The sequence below is a fragment of the Macadamia integrifolia genome, chromosome 4, assembly GCF_013358625.1.
Source record: "Macadamia integrifolia cultivar HAES 741 chromosome 4, SCU_Mint_v3, whole genome shotgun sequence".
In the NCBI taxonomy this organism is placed as follows: Eukaryota; Viridiplantae; Streptophyta; class Magnoliopsida; order Proteales; family Proteaceae; genus Macadamia; species Macadamia integrifolia.
In genome coordinates this window covers 2,051,034-2,072,515 of record NC_056560.1, presented here as the reverse complement: position 1 = coordinate 2,072,515, position 21,482 = coordinate 2,051,034, and the positions used below count along the sequence as shown (strand labels likewise).

At 40.0% G+C, this 21,482-nt stretch overlaps 2 protein-coding genes and 1 non-coding gene across 7 annotated transcripts; 2 read left to right on the top strand and 1 right to left on the bottom strand.

Moving 5' to 3' along the window:
- Nucleotides 1-163: 163 nt before the first annotated feature.
- On the top strand, nt 164-7,018 carry LOC122076667 (probable protein S-acyltransferase 7). The gene is made up of 5 exons (XM_042642093.1): nt 164-669; nt 2,892-3,062; nt 4,369-4,665; nt 5,616-5,849; nt 5,951-7,018. The coding sequence occupies exons 1-5, from the start codon at nt 580-582 to the stop codon at nt 6,461-6,463; spliced, it is 1,305 nt and encodes a 434-aa protein (XP_042498027.1). The 5' UTR covers nt 164-579; the 3' UTR covers nt 6,464-7,018.
- A 391-nt stretch (nt 7,019-7,409) lies between these two features.
- On the bottom strand, nt 7,410-7,512 carry LOC122077691. Its single transcript, XR_006139931.1, has one exon. It is a non-coding gene; the product is annotated as a U6 spliceosomal RNA (small nuclear RNA).
- Nucleotides 7,513-9,293: 1,781 nt separating this feature from the next.
- LOC122076666 (double-stranded RNA-binding protein 3-like) lies at nt 9,294-11,343 on the top strand. Of its 5 annotated transcripts, XM_042642089.1 has the most exons (5): nt 9,294-9,421; nt 9,497-9,579; nt 9,699-9,946; nt 10,042-10,261; nt 10,351-11,343. In XM_042642089.1, the coding sequence occupies exons 2-5, from the start codon at nt 9,507-9,509 to the stop codon at nt 11,190-11,192; spliced, it is 1,383 nt and encodes a 460-aa protein (XP_042498023.1). In that variant the 5' UTR covers nt 9,294-9,421; nt 9,497-9,506; the 3' UTR covers nt 11,193-11,343. The 5 variants fall into 5 exon arrangements, with proteins under 5 accessions (XP_042498023.1, XP_042498022.1, XP_042498024.1 ...); XM_042642088.1 differs by having other exon boundaries at nt 9,295-9,579; XM_042642090.1 differs by having other exon boundaries at nt 9,296-9,531.
- The last annotated feature ends 10,139 nt before the right edge of the window (nt 11,344-21,482 follow it).

The following is a 21,482-nucleotide window of genomic DNA, read 5'->3' as shown; positions in this document are numbered from 1 at the left end:
ACGAGAGAAATCATTTTCTCTGATTTTTATTTGGGACATTGGAGTTTGGACTTCTTCGCTAGGTTGCATCGGAGCAGAAAATCTTATAGCCGGCAAAAGATGAAAATGTCAAATCGTCGACGGAAGCTCGTTTGGGTACTGTCATGAGTCGCGAGTCGCGAGTCGCGACTCGCGACGTGTCCGCCTGACATTATATCTCACTAAAAATCTCAAAAATTAAAAAAAGGGGGAAAATGGTTCTCTGCTGTTGTTGAATCGCCGCCAGCACGCAACCCCTCTCTGCCTCTGCCTCTGATGGTTCATGAGCCACGAAGTCTCCTCCTGTTGTTGAATCACTTTCCTTACGCAACCAAACCATTGGTAATACGATACGATTAAGGTATTCTTCCATGGCGGCCGGCGACTGTTCCTAGAGGACGGGGATTACCTTTCTCTGACGCAGCAATGGTGAGAAAGTGGAGACCCTGATTGAGCCAGCTGCCTTTCTTTGCTATCCCCCCCAAGGCCCAATTGTATTAGTTTCATTCCCCCTCTTCTAATAATATTGAGGGATCTGGTAGCGAGAATAAGGGTGAGAAAATGTATGTGGTTCCTCAACCACAGGTTTCCGATCCGAACGCCGATGGTTCCCAGACGCTTAGGACTTACCAAACTTGGAAAGGAAGCAATGTAAGGTCCCAGTTTTTTTTCTCTTTTTCCCTCCTGCTTATATAACACTAGGGATTTGCTTGGATATTTCGTGTACGATGTTATTGCCAACTGAATTTGAGGTTTTGGGTTTTGTCGTGTCCCTGCAATTACGATCCCAGAATGATCTTGTTCTTACGGTGGTAACCCTAATTTCATCGTTTCCTTCAATTTGTTTGTTATGGAACATGGCTTCAGAAATTCTTGCTCTTTGTTACTTATTCGGTTAGCGTGGAAAGACTGGGGACTGAGAATATGCCAACTTAGTGCATCTGCAGTACAAAGGTGATTTTTTTGTTGGAGTAGCGGAGAGATGGATATAGTTTTTCTTTGCTGATACATCTGTCAGCTTGGCTTCAGTTGTTTGGTGTTTTAAAAAGATTGGAATAGTTACTTGATATTCTCTTCCGGTCCATGTGTCATTTTAGGTGTACGACGTATTAGTTTTCCCTCCATAAAAGCCCTTAGATTGGGGGGCTTTTATGGCCTCTTCTGTATCAATATAGAGTAGGTTCAACTAAATCTAGTTAGTGCATAAAAGCCCTTAGACTGGGGACTTTTGACCCTGCTTCTGTATAGAGAGCAGGTTCCACAAATTATAGTTAGTGCATCAAGGAGATTGTTTGAATTTTGCAGTGGTATGGGATAGGATAACCATCTGTCTGACTGAATTTTTGGTACGCTTGGCCTTAACATTTGTTGTTTTAAAGCTTTCTACTTAGGTTTATGTTTTTCTGATCTTTGAAATTGGAAGTGGGTGATTTCTTTTTATGCAGTGAAACTTTTCTCTCTCTCTCTCTCTCTCTCTCTCTCTCTCTAGACTTAATAACTCGACGTGGATTTAGTGATTTCCCCCTTTGTAGTATTTTTTCTTACCTAACACCAAGTGATGTAGGCTATTAGCAGTTATAATTTAAGATCGAGTATAGATGCTTTTTTGTAGTTTCTCTTTGATAATTTTACATCACTTGGTATTAGAGCATCCTGATTCCATTGTAGTATGAGCAGGATTTGTTAGGACAGCTAATTTTTTTGCACTTTATATGATGAGGTTTTTGGAACTAAAGACCTGGTGTGGGAACTAGTACATGAGGTGCATGAAATAAAAGGGGATCTAGTTCAGCTTTAGAGGATAGAAGGAGAAATCAAACATTTGCCATTGAGAATCACTATATGTGATGATTGATGAGTGACAAGAATTGTTCCTAAACTGTTTTACCATTGATACAGATGGATGGCCACTACCAAAATATCTTCTTGATGTTGGAGATTTATTATGTAACTCAACCTTGATTCTTTTGTGGGAAGTTTAACAATTGTTGTCCATCACGTGCATGATCTGTTTTGCCTGAGCTAATCTTTTTCCGCTAGAGTTATGTGCCCTATGGATTTAGGTTGGGAAATTTAGTTTATGGATTTTGGAGGGATACGAATTAAAGATTTTAATTCTTTAGTTCAGGTGACTAAGATTGAAGAGATTGTGGCATTTTCAACTTGGGTATTAGGGCAAGGATTTCAAGTCTATACCAGCAATCATTTGGGAAGATTGCTGGGGTCAGTCAGCATTTGCTGGATTGAAACCAAATTCAGAGAAGTTGCAAAGCAGGAAGTGATTGGAAATCCCTGATTATCGTGCATGTACTAAGACCAAAGGAATTCAGAGTAAAAATTTTGGATAAGAAAAGAAACAACAGAGCTAAGCTAATGAAAAAGAGTAGCAGAAAAAATAAGCAACTAGAAAACCAAACCAGAAAATGATTATACTATGGCAGTATGGCTCAATTTCATTAACTCTAGCACACAAAATAAACTTATCTACAGCCCTATATAGACTACCCATCCCAAATCAGTGTTTTGACTTTGGCTTTGAAAGAAAATCCTGAAACAACTAGGAAACTCTCTTTAATAATTTAGACTTCTAATATAATTCTAATGACAATGTAGCAACTCCCGTGGGCGCTCAATTATTTTGTACTAATTGAAGGAAAATACTTGAAATAGAATTCATATTCTAATTAGGCTTCTGAAAATAGAAGCCAGTCACAGATCAGTGTCTCATCAATAAATTGTCGAAATGTGTTTTTCCACTGTATTTCAAGATGATGTGTAATTTTAAATTCTCAGAAGCTTGAATTTCTTTTGGTGGAGTGCCTCAATGTATTTTGCTCAGCATATTCATCTAGACATGGTATTTTGTTTTGCAGATTTTCTTTCTTCAAGGAAGGTTTATATTTGGTCCCGATGTCAGATCACTGGCGCTAACCATATTCCTTATTGCTGCTCCTGCCATAGTTTTCTGCGTCTTTGTTGCCAGAGAACTGATTGATTACTTTGGAATATCAATACTGGTTGTTGCTGCTGCATTCACATTATATGTGAGTATTATCTTTTTCTGAATTTACTGTCAATTCTAGTTATATATTGCATGTACAGAATTTTCGTCTTTCATGTGCATTTAATGTTTTATGATATTGGACAATGTTTGGCAAGTATTTGCTGATGCTATAATGTTGTGGTCAAAGTAGACAAGATAATGGAATAGTGTTTGCCTTTGGCTGCGAAACCTTTTTTTTTTTTCTGACTCTACCTTCGAATGACTAAATAGAGATACTGGGGTGTCTCTTATTAATTTAATGACAAATGACTGCGCCGTGATTTGGAATAGAATTTAGAATAAAGTAATTTAATTGTAATAATTTTAATAAAAGTATATAGTAATACAATACGCTTCCTGTAAAATAGGAAGTAGCTCGATCTAAGCACTTAATTAATACATTGAGATATGAATAAACTAGGTTGCATCAAAAATTATTTTGAGGAGAACTGCTATGTTCATTAAACATGTAATTTGATATAGCAACAATTAGTAGTAATCAATTTTTGAATAAGGTTCCTTTACTGGGCATGGGTTATGATATAGAATTCTGTTGAACTATTTAAATACATTTCCCCCTAGTGTATGGTTGCCTTGTTCAAAATGTGCCTCTGCTTTTTTTTTTCCTGTTTTAGCCATTATGAGTGATCCTGATATGCTCAACTCCTTTTACGTTTTCTACACCATCCAATTTTTATGTGTTCACATTAATTCTTTCCATGTTGGCAAATTAGGAAATATTCTACATGCCGCTAACCCACATGCATACTCCCCTCTTGAAAGGCTGAAACACACAGGTGCACATGCTCAATACTGGTGTTTGATGTACAGATCTAAGCCTATTGGCTGTGCATTGGGTTCTTCTTTGCAGACATGTTTACTTGCATTTGTTGATTGGTTGTGTGCCTTGAACCGAACTTTTAAACTGATCATTTTGGAAAATCAATCCATGTCATTGCTTTCACACCTTAATATTATGAAATCCTTTTCTTTTTCCTTATTTTCTTCAGGTTAGGGAGTGTTTACTTCATTTGTTGTGTAGTTGTCTTGCCGTACTGAGTATGACATTGCTTGCTAATTGCCATGATTTATCTTGTAAACTTTTCAAACTGAAAAAGAAACTTAAAAATGGAAATCTGATATATATTTTTGCAAATCTGTAGATTGGAAATGTACTCTGCAATTGGTTTATTAACATATTTACTTATATTTTCCCTGGTTAGATTAATAAAATAAAATGAACTTATTTGAGGGTTTTATTAATTGAGATTGTAAATGTGAACTGATGGATGCATTTGATTTCTCAGGTTTTAGTTCTTCTTCTGCTAACCTCTGGACGAGATCCTGGTATTATACCTCGCAATATACACCCTCCAGAACCAGAAGGCTCTGATGGGAATGCTGAAGTTGGGGGTGGCCAGACTCCGCAGATACGTTTGCCTCGCATGAAGGATGTTGTGGTTAATGGTATCACTGTTAAGATCAAGTACTGCGATACATGCATGCTTTATAGGCCTCCTCGCTGTTCACACTGTTCAATCTGCAACAACTGTGTTGAGCGATTTGACCACCACTGTCCCTGGGTTGGACAGTGTATTGGGCTGGTAAGGGATGTTGCTCTGTGATACGTTTTGTTTATATTAGAACACGACATAAAATGCTCTGAATTTTGCCCAAGTCCAAACCCATTGATGAATGGCAATTATTATTTTAGTTACAATTGGTAAGAATTTCGTGGATACTTTGTTTCTTTCTGGGGATGGGTAATAAATATATTCAATGAGCCCAAAAGAATACATATAAACTTCCCACAGGGGGAGGCAAAAAGAAGAGAAGGAAAAGAAAAGGTAAATGGCAACCTTCCTCAAGGGGTAGTTTTATCTGCCGAGTGCAACTGGATAGGGATGTCCCAAGAGTGACCACCCATGCCTATTACTAGGGGAGTCCAAGCAAGAACCAACATGAAATCAAGTTTGTTCCGAACGTCAAAGGAGATCCCATCCCAAATCTGCTGATAATATCTAGAGTTACTGGTCCATCTTCTCAAATTCCTCTCCATCCATACATGACTGATAGTTGCACAAAAGGAAAGGTTGCCCACTGAATCACAGCAAGTCTTCCCACTGAGTTTTCTGCTAATCGATCTCAATTTCCCTTCAAAATCAAGGTGGGATCTCTTAGCAGGAAAGAATCTGCAGAGCATCCCTTCCCAAATATGAGAGGAAGGCCACCATGGTGCTTCTTTAACTTTTTATCATCTTGTGCATGATAAAATTTCATGTAGAATGTTGCAAAATAATAAGCATGCATATGGGATTTGATAATAAAAAATAAATCATGAGAGAAATTTTAATAGAATCAAGCTGGCAGGGGTGACATTAGTGATCACATTTCTTTATACAGTAAACGTGGGAAGGAGTTTATTTATTTATTTGATTGTTCTCTGCCTGTTATTCTACCTCAACCCCTATTACCTTTCTTAGCAGAACTTTATTTTGTGATCATTTGCGGCCTACATCCATGAGTCTAAACAGTACTATGATTGCTTTTGCAGCGAAACTATAGGTTCTTTTTCATGTTTGTCTTCTCAACGACTCTTCTTTGCTTATATGTATTTGGATTCTGCTGGGTCTACATCAAGAAGGTCATGGATTCTGATAACATATCAATATGGAAAGCAATGACAAAGACCCCTGCGTCCATTGTGCTTATAGTATACACCTTCATATCAGTCTGGTTTGTTGGTGGCCTTACTGTGTTCCATTTATATCTCATTAGCACAAACCAGGTAAGATACTTTCTCTTCTGACAAGATCATATAGTTAAAATTCCTTTTGGGAACTCCGAAACAAATTTCATTTGATGATGAGGTTCACTGTGCTGTGGCAGACCACTTATGAGAATTTCAGATACCGATATGATCGGCGAGACAACCCATATAACAAGGGAGTGGTGGATAACTTCAAGGAAATATTCTTCACCAGCATTCGCCCATCTAAGAACAATTTCAGGGCCAAGGTTCCACAGGAGCCGGTATTGCTACCACGCGCTGTAAGTGGGGGTTTTGTTGGTTCAAACATGGGTAAAGCTGTAGGAGATATAGAAATGGGTAGGAAGCCAGTCTGGGGAGAATCTGGTGCTGGGTTTGATGATTTTGATGGGTCTCTCAGCCGCAACAGTGTCTTGGACAGCAAGGATGGCGGGTTTGGTGATGCATCCCCAGATTTAAGTAGGACTGTTCCTGCAGATGCTACAGAGGGGCATGCACAACATCCCCGAAGCTCTAGTTGGGGTAGGAGAAGTGGGAGCTGGGAATTATCATCTGAAGTTCTTGATTTGGCAGCAGGTGAGTCTAATCGGATTGGTGGTGACAGCCAAACAGCCGGGAAACGGCATTCTTGAATAGGATCTAAGCTCTGATAAAGGAAACACGAAACCGGTGAGGGCAAAGAAGCATTTAAGGGTTTGCAGTGGGTGTGGAATGTGGTGTTTTGAATGTTTAATGCTTTCTCGGCCACCAGCATCAGTAAATTGATCCACGTTGCTAGTGACGGCTGATGGCAACTTGACTGTCTGGAACTATCATGTTCTACTTCAAATTTGTTGCTTTGAGATACAGAATGGAAAGGTTAATAGGAGGAAGCGCCTTTTATCAATTTCCATGTTATTGTTGTGTGCTCTTTTTGTGTGGTACTTGCATGGTTGGGATCAATGGTGGTTGGAATCGCTGCAATTGTATTTTCTGGGAAGGAATCGTGTGCCACTACGAGCAGTTACTTTTCCTCAACTCGTCTTGGTTGGGCAGCACTTGTAAAGATTGTTCATTTTTTTTTTCTTTTTTGTGCGTGTGTGATTTTGGATTCTCTGTTACGTGTTATTAGTGATGTAAATTGAATAATCATCTTCTCTTCCCAATATCTCGTACTGAAGATTACAGTTTCAGTCAAGAATTTGCAACGAACGTCCCAAAAGCTATACGAGTGGCCACTTTCTTCCGTGCTTGGGGTTTCGCTGTGGGTAATGCATAGATACAGAAACGAAAACGGAAACCAGAGATTGATCACGTCCACCATCACCACCACCACAAGCACTGCCATTTATCTGCTGGGGCTGGGGGCCGGGGGCCGGGGGCCTTCTTCATTCTCTGCTCGAGGCTGGGGGAGTTGCCATGGATTTAGCAATCGGTATTGGTATCGGCATACCTTGGCAGTACTTGATCTCTGGTACAAAAACCAGGGAGGACAAACTAGTTAAAACAAAAGGGTATCGGAATCATTTGGGCCAAAATCGTGCTATCCTGCCTGATACGGCCAATTTGTGTTCGTAAGAGAGGGCAACTCACCCCCTTACTAATTTGGACCATTTTTTGATTTGTTCGTGTCATCCTCGCGCAGGGACTATGCTGATCTTTTCTGTATCGTTCTAATTTGAGCGGATGTCTTCGAAGAGACACTCACCTCCTTACTTCGACAAACACAATAGTCTTCAAGTAACCCTGATTTGGAGGGGCTAGCAGTGGCGGGTGGCATGAGAGTGGGGGAGCAGATGGGGAGGAAGAAGGGGTAGAAAATTACAAAAGTAACCTAGTTAAAAGAGTGTAAATAATGTGGCCAAAGGGCAAAGAAAAGTGGTTACAAAGATCTTGTGTAACTATTTTTATTTTTTTCTGTGACTAACGAGGAACCTTGAACTTGTGTGGCTTTATGATTTAGGGCCAAAGATAAGTTTGAGTTACACGAAATCACACCTAACCTAATCCGGGTAAGTGGAGCTACACCTAGGGTGTTGTGTAACTAGTTTGTTTTAAAAACAGGTTTTCCCAAATCTAAATTTAGATCATCATAATATTTTTTGACTTAGATTTAGATTTAGATTTTGATTTGAATTATGGTCCTTTCATTTGATGTGCAAGGATTATTGGAACATTAGCATAACAATAAGAGTACTGTTGTGCCAGGGGCCATGACACCAGGTGGTGATATAATTAACTGATTTCCTATGCAGTTGAGTTGTATTACTACTTATCAGTGTACGAGCCAGAAAACTCGGTGAGTTTAGCTGAACTCTGAATTCTCACTTGAACAAATTCAACTCAAAAGAAGAGGCCAACAGTTGCACAGCAGGAACAGATATATGACATTGAAGAGATTTTAATGTTCAATCTTAAAGATGATCCACAGAAATTGCCATAAGCTGCTTCCCTCAGAGTGGCTCATGCCTCATGGTATGGTAGGGCCTGCCTTTCCTCAAATGTCATATTCTCCAACTTAAGAAGAAAATCCGATTTCAAACCGGTTCAGCCGATTGAACTGACAAAAAAGGACTGAGCCGGTTAAATTGGATGGGAGACACGATGCCTGATTGCCTGCTACCTATGAGAAGGGTGTCGATTGGTTGGTTCAGTCAGGTTCAGATGGGTTGAATCGGTTTGGCCTGTGAAACCAAAATGTTAAAGAAGTTTTGGTGTCGGTTAGTTTTGATTTCGGCCAGATCTTCTTTTCAGTTTTTGTGGTAAGTTCATAATTGGGCTGTTATCAGGTTCGGTTCTGTCTGGTCCATTTTTGTTTTCATACATAATTGGGCTGTTATCAGGTTTGAGCCGTATTTTTATTCTTTTCCTGCCAATGCATAAAATCAGTCCGGTTCGGTTCAGTTTCTTCTGATTCCATGAAACCATCAAATTGGTTCAATCTGAGCAGAACCGATCAATTTTGGAGAGCGATTTGGGCTGAACCTTGACACCCCTAAGAACAAACCATGGCTTTAAGTATGCTCCAGAACCAAATATCAGTTCAATCTTGGTAGCTTCTTAATTTACTACTCCAATTAATGTCCATTTCCATTTCTCTGTGGCAGAAAGAGGAAGAACAGATAACATGTGGGTCTCCATCTTTCGATAGTAGAAAAATGAATCATAAAGGGCATAATGGTCATCTGATAGATTGTAAGTACGGAATTAAAATGGTTGGACCTTAGATGGAAATCCAAGGCACTTGATTGCAAGTTCAGAAGAAGACCATTGACTTAGATAAGAGAATCTCCTCAAGGGCGGCCAATTTCTAAATCACAGTCCAGTTTGAATGCATTTATTTTCTCTTCTCTCGATTAGGAATCTTGGGTCCATTCACAGTTTCAGAGATCTCAGCAACAAAACCAAACTACCATTAATGCCTCTCCATTAATGGTAAGAGCTGATTATAATGGCTGTTCTATGACTTCTATCATCTATGGCTTCTCAGCACCTCTGGAATACTAGATAATCGAGCTGTATTAGTGAACCGTGCGTTAAATAGAGCCAAGGAATCCAATTCTCATCTTGGAAAGCAGAAACATTTACTGTTACAGAGAAGAGAGGCCCACGTTGAGTTTTTCACCTCTTTCGCTTTGTATTTCTTTCTTTCCTTCTTCCCCTGTTAAGTTTGAGCTTCATTGCAGATACACATGCATGAGTGACACAGCTGGTGGAGTAGGTGGGTTCTTCAATTTTATTTTTTTTCCCTTATCTCAGCAATTCGCAGGTGGGTTTCTCTTCTTGTACATTCCTGCTAACATTTTTTGCCATTTTTGAAGTTATGGACTCATCTGGATTTCAGATTTATGTTGTTTTTTTAATGGGTATTTGTTCATGGCAGGGCAGGTATGTATAAGAACCAGTTACAAGAACTAGCACAGAGAAGTTGCTTCAACCTCCCTTCTTATGCATGTATCAGGGAAGGACCTGATCATGCACCTAGGTTCAAGGCATCTGTGAACTTCAATGGTGAAATCTTTGAAGGTTCCAGCTATTGTACCACACTCAGACAAGCAGAGCATGCAGCAGCTGAGGTAGCGCTTAACACCCTATCAACAAGGGGTCCTTCAAGGTCTCTGACTGCAAGGGTTCTTGTGAGTACCTTCTGAAAAGAAACAAAACCCAGAAATGAGAATTCTATGGTTCTATTTTGTTACCTTTTTTTCTTTCCTCATTTTATGGTTTATAGGATGAGACTGGAGTTTATAAGAACCTTCTTCAAGAAACTGCTCACAGAGCTGGTCTGAACCTTCCTGTTTACACCACAGTGAGAACAGGGCCGGGCCATCTACCCATTTTCACTTGCACTGTTGAGCTTGCTGGTATGAATTTTACGGGAGAACCAGGAAAAACAAAGAAGCAAGCAGAGAAGAATGCTGCCATGGCTGCCTGGTCCTCATTAAAGCAAAGTAATTTTCTTAAAAAAAAAATATTAATCTTCTCTCGTCTACTCTGCTTTGTTCTGTAGATTTTAATTTGACGTCTCTCTTCTGTCTAGTGCCAAGCTTGGGTTCTTCATCTCATACACACAAAGACAGTGAGAGCAGTGAAGAACATGAGCAGGTAGTTGTCACGAAGGTTTTATCAAATTTCAGGCCCAAGGATGAAAACAAGTCTGCGAGACACAAGGACCAAAGCCAGTTGAGAGGAAGAGTGGTCCCGTGTTACAGGGATAACAATAATGGCTCCAGCTCTTCCTACCATAACACTTTACAGTATCAACAATGGAGATCAATGGATCTACTATCTGATTTTTCCTCAATCTATTCGACGACCCAAAGGCAGAACCAGAATCAGAATTGTTACTCTTCACTTTTCTCTTCTCCCACAGCCTCAAAGATCTTACAGTCAAATTCTACCACAGAGAACAAGGCATTACCCTTCCCATCAAACAGAGCCATCCCACCTCCGCTGGAAGAACATCAAAAGGATGAAGAAGAGTGGCTCAATGGGAAATCAGAGAGCACAGAGAAACCCATTGAGAAGGGTCTCAGGCAAAGTCCCAGTTATCAGCGGCCATACCCATTGACACGTTACTGTGGGCACCGAACCCAGATGAGAACCTCCACCTTCCGCCCTGTTTCCGCTTCAATTGCAGCGGCGCCGACTAGAACTGCAACCAGGGCATTCCCAGCTCAGGGATTGGCTCCTGCAGTACACATTCGAACAGTGATCCCAGTGTGCGCAGCTCCTCCTGAGAGGCCTCCATCATCGAATCCTTCAACACCACAGAATAAAGAAGCCTCACAATCACACCAATCTTCGGCCGCAGTCTCTGCACAAACAGTAGAAAAAGAGTTTTTATCGGCGAGCTTAGAGCTGAACAGATTACAGCTATGAACATGAATGATAATATACTACTATATCTTATCGTTTATTTGCTTCCTATGGTCAATCGTAATATTCAAATCTTTGCTTGATGAATTTTAATGATTCCTTCCTTTTGAATCCATGATTCTCTTTCATGGGTTTTGGAATAGGTTTTGTTGAATTTTACCCTCAAATGTACTTTTACAAGTTTGGGGAAGGTGGGGGGGGGGGGGGGTAGGGGCATATACTAATACCAGAGTCCATTGATGATGATGAATGAGGAAACAGAAAAAAGAGGGGACATTAATGGAGATCGGAGAAGAAAGGTGAGGGAATCAAGGAATGGGTTGGGGCATTGAATGAGGGGCTCCAAACAACTACAGTGATGAACGCGAGCATTAAGTAACGGTCAGAAAATTAATGGTTCTTGTCTTCTCCATTAATGCTCCTGTAGGAAGACCAGGGAAGCGATGAGACAAGGATGATTACTGTAATCTTTAATTTGCTTCCGTACTGTTTAAAATCTTATTCTTGAGCACTTGTTCTTCACATGTCACCAACATTGCATTGGCTCGTCAAACACTCAAAACCTTTGCCCTATTCTAAGGGTAATGGACTAATGGTGGTGGAAATGGGGAAGCTATTGCTCTCATGTTACAATTTAAGCTTTGATATAATGATAAGTCTTTTCAAATTATTTTGAAAAAAACATTTTGTCTGTAATTTAAAAAAAAAATCAGAAAATAAAATAAATGACAATCGAAAATGGTATCAATTTCTAAATTGTAAATATACTTATAAAGATATCATTATTTACACAATTCCATATAATTTCTCATTAAAATGGTTAATTAAGAGGTTTTAATTTTTTTTTTCCAATGCTCTTTATCTTATAATCCACATGGCATTCCCCAGACACAATCTCCCAAATGTTATAAAGGCTTCTTCTGCTGATAATAAACCAAGAAACACATAAAAGCCACAAAAATTACCAAATATCTGAACTGATATAATTTGACAAACTGAAAAGAAAAAAAAGTGTCAACCCATGGTCTGAAAACGCTGCATGATGATGGAGTTCATGTCCATATACCGCTTTGCACAGTTGGAAAGACAGGCTGACTCACTAGAGCTAAACTTGCTACCTGGACTTCCAGTGATGCACTTGTCCCAACATACACTTGTATGCTTTGCCACGATCTGATTAAGCATAGTTTTTTGTTTTTTCAAACTATAAATACACCATTAAAGTCTCTTGTTAAATAAAGTAATAATAAAATAAAATCTATTGGCCAGCTTTAAAAGAATAATAATAATAATATATAAAGTTCAACCAGAGCAGTAAATGTAAACCCCTCGAAAAAAATTAGCCTTCAAGATAGCATGAAGCTAGGCTGAATATAAAGTTTCATTACCTTGGGTAATCCTTTATTAAGGGTTAACAATCTAACACAACAATTGCATTACGTAATTGATGAACTATGGTACCTAAAAAGTCCATGCTCACTATGAAGTCTCGAGTTTGAACATCTTTTTGTTATCTATTTTCCCTCCTTACTTATATGAAAATAATTGTTCTTTGTCCCATATCTAAAGCTAATTTTTCTCTTTTGTATAGCCATCTCCTAATAAAGCAGACATTTTTGTGTTTTTTCATCATTTTGGGTTATCCCTACAATGCAAAAGCAACACTACTGAGCTGAGTTTGTTTCAACAAAATATATTTTCAAGAACATGTTTAAAAGTAAAAGCAATTGAATTAGTCTAAAACAACAGCAAAATATTTTCTGAAACACAAGACAAAGATTTTGGAAAAATGACCTACAATTTAAATTTCTGGAGTTGCACAATGTAACCTGTTCTCTGGTGTTACATGACAACCAATTTCTCTGAACTTATAAAAAAACCCAGTTCTAAATTGTTTACTGGAGCTGAACCATTAAAAAATGTTTTTTTAAAAATTAAATTGAGGGAAGGAAAACAGGGGATTTCGACAACATTAAACACAATCAATATTTTTTATAACTGGGATATGACAACCAATTTCACAGGTTACCCATCTCTTTCCATTGCCTCGTCAACAAGCCATTGACTGACCACCCACCCAATTAAAAGCAAGCCAGTGACAATTATTCGTGAATTTTGGAGTTCAAGAACCTAGTTTTGAATTCCACAGGAGATCAATATAAAATAATGAAAGATCATCTTGAAACTGGTCAAAGTAATAGAAACTAATTCTAATAAACTAAACATAGCCCTTAAGCGTGGTTCTTTCACCTGGATTATTTAAATAATTCATGTCTCCGATGGAAAAGACACCATTATAATAAGGGTAATTTACAGCGCCACTCCCTGAAGAATGCCAGTATTATAGAAACACCCCATTTCTTTCACCAAATTAGACTTAGACCCCTTACGCTCAGTCTTTGTTAAGTGATATTATGAAATGACATTTTAGCCCTTATGAGTAAAACACCCTTATCACTCTCTCCTTTTCTCCTTCTTCATCCACCATGAATTTCTTCTATAGAACCTTCAACTTTCCCTATCGAGGATTTTAATCTCCTACTTGCTCTTCAAGCCTCCCCAAGTCGGGGTTTCATCAACTAAGATAACTGAATAGAAAGAGATTTGCTTATTTTATGTTTGCTTATTAGTTGGGCTTCATTTTAAATTCTTTAAGAATTATTTGTTCGTTTTCTGTGATTGGTTTCATGTTCAGTTCAAGTAGTGTTCTCTAAAAATCTTTTCCGTGGAAGGTTTTGGGGTTTTTGGGCCCATGGAATTCTCTTGATTCGTACTCAATCGTATTCTCTTGGAAGCTTTTATTTGGGGGAACGATTTATCTGGTCCAAAAGAATTGATTTCTCTCGTTTTCTAACTGTGATTTCTCAAATTCAATGGATATAGAAGTTCCTTTCCACTCTAATTTTCAATTATTAGATATTTAATGGGCTACTAGAGATTTTATATGCCTAATCTTCTGCTGCTGTCATTGGAAACTGCACGAACCTGCACCAGTTTCGAATCAATAACAACAAGCTCACTGTTACGTGCAAGTGGGGGGGGGGTCACATGCATGATCCATGCAAAAGGGTATGAGACCTAGTCATGTGGGCTGATACAGGGGAGAGTTGGTAGTGCATTTTGAATGTTTATTTGAATTGGTCAGCCATTTGGTTCTTTAAATGGACTAATATCGAATGAATAAGATATTAAATTATTATCCCTAAAATCTACGTTGTGTAGGGAGGTCAGGCTTCCTCTGTTAAGCCATTAGTGTTTAATTTTCTCCCATTATTCCCACGTCCCAATTGAGCACCATAGGTGGGAAGAATCGTACTACGTTGTACATACCAGCTTGGTATCAAAGCCTGGGAATGGGGTAGAGGGTGGAACAGTTAGAGAAGGAGATGAGCTCCATCAATGAAGGGCAACAACAAATTCTGAATAAACTGGGAGGCCACAAAGCATTGATGACAAGAATCAACAAGATGTTTGAGCGCATGAACTCACACCTGCCAACCTATGGAGGTGGTGAAGTTGGGGAATCCTCATGAGCTCCTACTCAAAACCTGGGACAACAAACATACCCGGTGAACAATTCTAATGGGAGATCCACATCCGTTCAACCTTCATTTCACCCAAGGTTTGTCAAACTCGATTTTCCTCGTTACAAGGGGGAGGAGGACACAACTAGCTAGACATGCCGTGTGGAGCAGTTCTTCGAGTTCCATCAAACATCGGAAGAGGAAATGGTGGCATTGGCATCATTCCACTTGGAAGGAGAAGCACAATTATGGTATCAGTTATACAAACAAAGTGGGGGCGCTTTGACCTGGATGAATTTCTGTGAAGGCTTACATGCTTGGTTCGGGCCAACACCATTCTAGGATTTCTTCGGGGAGTTGACCAAATTGCAGCAGACAGGGTCGGTTTGGGATTACCAGACAAAGTTCGAAAAGATATTGTTGAAGGTGGGGCAGCTCTCCCCCAACCGACAAATCAACTGCTTCGTGAGCGGGTTGCGTGACAATATTAAAGCTGATGTACTAGCCACCCAGCCCAACACTCTCACAGGGGCCATTGGGTTAGTTCGGCTGTATGAAGCTAAGAATTTGTCACAGAGATGGTTCTTACCACCCACGGAGCCACGGAGGGCGATCTCTACCCGTAAAGAACCGTTGACCACAGGAGCCATTTTACCCATCAAAAGAATGAAGGCCGGCGAGCCAAGGGATTCTGCTACAATTGTAATGAGTGATTCGTTCTAGGCCGTTGATGTAAGAAATTGTTCTTAATCAAGGGATGTGATGCTGAAGAAGAGGAAGAACCAAGGTTTGATGAGGAGGCCGATGCAATAGAAGAGGGTGATCGGATGCCTAAAATCTCGCTCCATGCAATTTATGGGGTAAAGACTCTAGAGACCATGAGGGTCGCAGGGAGATTGGGACACATGGCAGTCACAATTTTGGTGGACTCACGGTGTACCCATAATTTTTTAAGTTTAAAAATAGCTAAAAAAAGGGGACTCGTGCCAACTAGTGAACAACCATTTGAAGTCATGGTTGCATATGGGGAGAGACTTGCTTGTCCAGGTATGTGTACTAATGTTGAGTTAGTTGTACAAGGAGTTTCAATTGTTGCGGATTCTTCCTCTTGGTTTTGGGCAGTTATGAAGTGGTGCTTGGAACTCATTGGTTGAGAACATTGGGTCCTATTACATGGGATTTCGCCAACCTTATCATGAAGTATGAGGTAGCAGGGAAGATCGTTGAGCTCAAAGGAGTAAAAGTTGGAATGGATAAGGTTGTAAGTGATCCTACACGAGATGCTAGGCGTAGTAAGCCAGGACTCTTGCTTCAGTTGTGTCCTATCCGACCTACCACCATCCACGCAGAAGGGGGAACCACGTCTCCACACATGGAACGAATCTTACTCAAATTTAGTGATGTGTTTGTTGAACCAAAAGGACTGCCACCTAAGCGGTTACAAGATCACCTAATTCCTCTCAAAGAGGGTGCTCAGCCAATCTGTGCAAAAGCCTATCGTCACCCTTGCTTTCAAAAAAGGGAGATCGAACGGCTGGTGAATGCAACGCTATTCATTGGTATCATACGACCCAACAATAATCCTTATTCTTCTCCAGTAATATTGGTTAAGAAGCACGATAATTCATGGCGGATGTGCATGGACTATCGGGCTTTAAACAAAATTACAGTTAAGGACAAATTTTTTATTCCGATTATTGATGAATTATTAGACGAACACCATGGAGCTCGATTTTTCACAAAGCTAGACTTACGATCGAGATATCATCAGATCATAGGGGTGCTTGAAGATACTGAGAAAATAACATTTAGAACTCACCATGGCCATTATGAGTTCCTGGTCATGCCATTTGGTTTAACCAATGCACCGTCATCTTTCTAGGCACTGATGAATCATATATTCAGAGAACATCTGAGAAAATTTATTTTGGTTTTCTTTGACGACGTTCTAATTTATAGTACCACCTGGGAGGAGCACATCGAGCACCTGGAGCTAACCTTGCAACTACTAAGGGTGCATAACTTATTCGTGAAGCGGGAAAAATGCCAATTTGGGCAAGCCAGTGTTCATTATTTAGGTCACATCATCTCTGCCAATGGAGTTTCTGTTGAACCAGAGAAAATTTCAGCTATGATGGGCTGGCCGAAGCCCAAGTTGTTGAAAGCTATGCGTGGGTTCCTTGGCTTGACTGGTTATTACCAAAAATTTATCCAAAATTACAGGAAAATAGCTAGTCCACTCACGGGAATGCTTAAGAAGAACAATTTCAGTTGGACTCTAGCTGCGGAGGAGGCTTTTGCGTGGCTTAAGGTAGCAATGACACGTGCCCCAGTCTTAGCACTACCGGACTTCTCGTCAAACTTAGTTATTGAGTGCGATGCAAGTGGTTTGAGAATTGGGGCTATTCTCCTACAAAGTAGGCCGATTGCTTTCCTTAGTCATGTGTTAACAAGAAAAAACTTGTTAATGTCCATGTATGAAAAGGAAATTTTGGCATTAGTAGTTGTGGTTCAAAAGTGGCATCCTTATCTCATTGGGCAACAATTTACAGTGAGGACCGATCAAAGGAGTTTGAAATATTTATGGGAACAGAAGATAACGACTCTTGCGCAACAAAAGTGGTTATTTAAATTAATGCATTACGATTTCATTATTGAATATAAAAAAGGGAAGGAAAATATCGTGGCTGATGCACTATCTAGGAGAGAGGAAAAAGGAGAAGAAATAGGAGAGTTAGCTGCCTTATCTATGCCTCAGCCAAATTGGGTAGAGGCTATCAAGGAGGAGATGGGGTCCAACGTGGAACTACAACATCTTTTCCAAAAACTTATGGAGGGAGAGGCTATTGGACCGTGGAAAGAAAAGGATGGAGTTTTATTTTTTAAGGATCGGGATTACCTTCCTAAAACTTCTCCTTTTATTTCGACCATTGTGGACCAATTCCATAATAGCACGCACGAATGGTTTCAAAAAACTTACCACCGAATAAGGGTTGTTTTTTATTGGCAGGGAATGCGGAAGTCAATATTGGAGAAAATCACTCAATGTGACACGTGTCAGCGCCACAAAGTGGAGTTGCAGTATTCAGCTGGGTTGTTACAGCCTCTCCTAATTCCTGAACGTATTTGGGAGGATATTTCGATGGACTTTGTTGAAGGACTCCCTATTTCAGAGGGAAAATCGGTGGTATTGGTGGTAGTGGATCGACTCTCAAAATATGCCCATTTTTTGCCTCTTTCTCACCCGTACACCTCAGCAGGCGTGGCCCAATTATTTTTCGATCAAGTGTTCAGAATGAACGGAATGTCGAGATCTATAGTCTACAACTGTGATCCGATCTTTACCAATAATTTTTGGAAAGAGCTCTTCCAACTTAATAGGACTCAGTTCAACCTCAGTTCAGTCTACCATCCACAAACTGACGATCAAAGTGAAATAGTTATCGGACGATGGAGATGTATTTAAGGTGTTTCGCCAGTTCTCACCCTAAGGAGTGGGGAAAGTGGTTGTTGTGGGCTGAATACTGCTACAATACTAGCTGGCATTCAGCTATTAGAACCTCTCTATTCAAGGTGGTATATAGTCGATCACCGCCATCATTGCTCACATACATGCCTGGTACTGCTAAGGTAGAAGCGGTAGAGACGCAATTGCTGGAAAGGGATGCAAGACTCAAGAAGCTACGCCTCACTCTCTTAGAAGCGCATTACAGGATGAAGTGTACCTATGATCCTCACCATCAGGAAAGGGAGTTTAAAGTCGGAGATCTAGTATATGTCAAGTTACATCCCTATCGACAAACATCTCTGGCTTTGAGGAAGAAACAGAAGTTGGCTCCGCGATTCTTTGGTCCCTATGAAGTTCTTCAGCAAATTGGAAAGGTAGCTTATAAGTTATCTTTACCAGAACACTCACGTATTCATCCCATTTTTCATATGTCTCTTCTTAAGAGGCATTTGGGAATGCGACATCAGGTGCAAGAGGAATTACTGATGGTGCAATAAGACAATACTCTCCACCCATTTCCTTAAGTTATATTAGATTCTCGCATTCACAAGCATCGGCCTTAGGTACTGGTGCATTGGCAAGGTCTGTCTCCGTCAGAAGCAACTTGGGAAAACAAGGAAGCATTGAAGCTGCAATTCCTTGAATTTGGTCTTGAGGACAAGACCAAACCCAAGGGGGAAGGAATATGTTACGTGTAAGTAGGGGTGTCACATGCATGATCCATGCAAAAGGGTATGAGACCTAGTCGTGGGCTATTGGAGGGAATCTCTCACCTAACGACTAGAATCGGTTATCATTTTATGTGAGTAGTTGTTACATAGGTTGTTATTTTATGTGTTTTTTCATTTGGTGGGAAGTTATAATGTGGGCGGATATAGGGGAGAGTTGGTGGTGCATTTTGAATGTTTATTTGAATTGGTCAGCCATTTGGTTCTTTAAATGGACTGATACCGAATGAATAAGATATTGAATTATTATCCCTAAAATCTACCCTATGTAGGGAGGTCAAGCTTCCTCTGTTAAGCCATTAGTGTTTAATTTCTCCCATTATTCACACATCCCAATTGAGCACCATAGGTGGGAAGAATCGTATTACATTGTACGTACCACTCATTAGGGCTCCAGTGCCAAAATCTGAACCAATTCCAGGTATTTGACCGAAGAAACCATTGTCTCCGAGGTCCAACAATTGTAAATGAGTTGCAGGCTTTTCGAGAGCGTTTCCGAATGAGATAGAGATACTTCCAAGCACCTCCCCCGCCATTGTCGATCTAGTTTCCAAACCTATTCAATTGAGTCTCCTCCGCTGCTCCAACCATCTTCGCGAAAACCACAATAACACCAGTGGAGTCAACAAGCCCCATCTTAGCGAGCCAATGCAAGAGAGGAAGGAATGGATCTTCGCTCACTCGCTTGCTCTCTCTGTTGCTCAACCGCTTCCCGACTCTCGATCTATTGGTTGATGGTTGTAAGGGTATTATAGGTACTTAGTATTTAATAAGGGTATTTTGGTATTTAAAATAAAATATAGTTGTTGACATCAACATATAAGGTATATTCCTTAACAGTGACTGACGGTACGGGTCTGAGTCTAATTTTGGTGAAAGAGATGGGGTATTCCTATAATACTGACATTCTCCAAGGGGTGACATTGTAAATTACCCTTAAAACAACTGAAAATAGTTAAATAAAAAAAACTATAAACCACACTAGGGTGGAAGAGGGAAAAAGAAAGTGTTTCAGAGATCTTACATGGAGAAGCTTTTGCAACTCTTCTTTGTTTATAGATGAATGATCCATTAGATTGATTCTTGGTTCTATTCCGATATCACCAATTACCTAGAACCCTAAAACCTTTGATATACCTTGAACTGTTGCCACTAGGTAGAGCTGTTCGAATGACTTCGCCACACAGACTAGTATTCTGATTCAATTAGGGTGTCCACCAATAGAGAAGCGCTTCTTAAACCCTAATTTAAACCATCAAATTGGAATCGATCTCATCATACTTGTATGAGTGGTATCACAATTCACACACACTTGGCCTTTTTTTCTTAGGGGAAAAAAATTGATTCCACCAAAACCAATTGACTATTGTACAATTGTTTTATAAATAAATTAGGGTAAACATCACTCCCCTCCCCCTGAACTAAGGCGAAATATCAACTTGATCCACCACATTTCTAAAAATATCACTCCCCTCCCCTACATGAAAAAGATGCTCTCTAACAGCCCCAACCGCTAGATTTGGCTGTTAAGTCAAGTTAATTTTTTTTATAATCCCTAAAATACCCCCTTTCCCCCTTTCTTTGAAAAATTGTCAAGGTTTGAGTTCATGTTTCCATATTCCACCAAAGCTTATAGTCCATGCTTTTACTCAATCGTAGTTATGTTTGAAATTTCTTCTCCCAATCCCAATCTCACAAACTCAATCTCAATCTCCCCTACTTCTTCTTCTTCTTCCATGATACAATTAACAGAGAGAACCCAATAAAGCAATCAAATTTTCTATATCAGTTATCCATCATCCTTAGCTATTTCCCTTTCTTTGCAAAGAAAAGGGAAAGCCCTTTTCAGGAATTGTTCATTCTGTGATCGGTCATCATCATATTGATCATCCAAATCCAATTGCCTAGCTTCTGTCTCTGTTCCGACAGTAAGTGAATAGACAATGGAGTATGATGTTGGAAGAACAAGGGAACGACGGTGGTGTCTCCGGTGATGGACATCGGAAGACCTACCTTCGTTCCATTTCATGGTCTCCCTCTTGTTCTAACCCTAGTTCTAGTTCCAACCCGAAACAACCCAGCAAGGCTAGGTCCTGCCTCCCTCCCCTGCAACCCCTTTCCATCACTTGTCGCCCCGTGGAAGAGTGGCCCAATCCCAGCTCCAACGACCTCGGCCAATGGCCCCATCCACCTACACCTAGCGCCAACTGTGGTCGTCCGTCATCCTCGTCTGCAGCATCGTCCCCCAGACACCTTGATTGTGATTTCCTGCTATGCAAGGACAATTTTTTAGAGAAAGGGGGAAAGGGAGAAAGAAGGAAAGGGGGCATTTTAGAGATTATAAAAAAAATTAACTTGACTTAACAGCCAAATCTAACGGTTGGGGCTATTAGGTAGCATCTTTTTCTTGTAAGGGAGGGGAGTGATGTTTACCCAATAAATTAAGAAAATGAGGGGTGTGTTTGGTAGTCAAGAGAAGAAGAGAAAAGAAAAGAAAAAATATTAAAAAAAAAAAAATTACAATTTTTTTTTG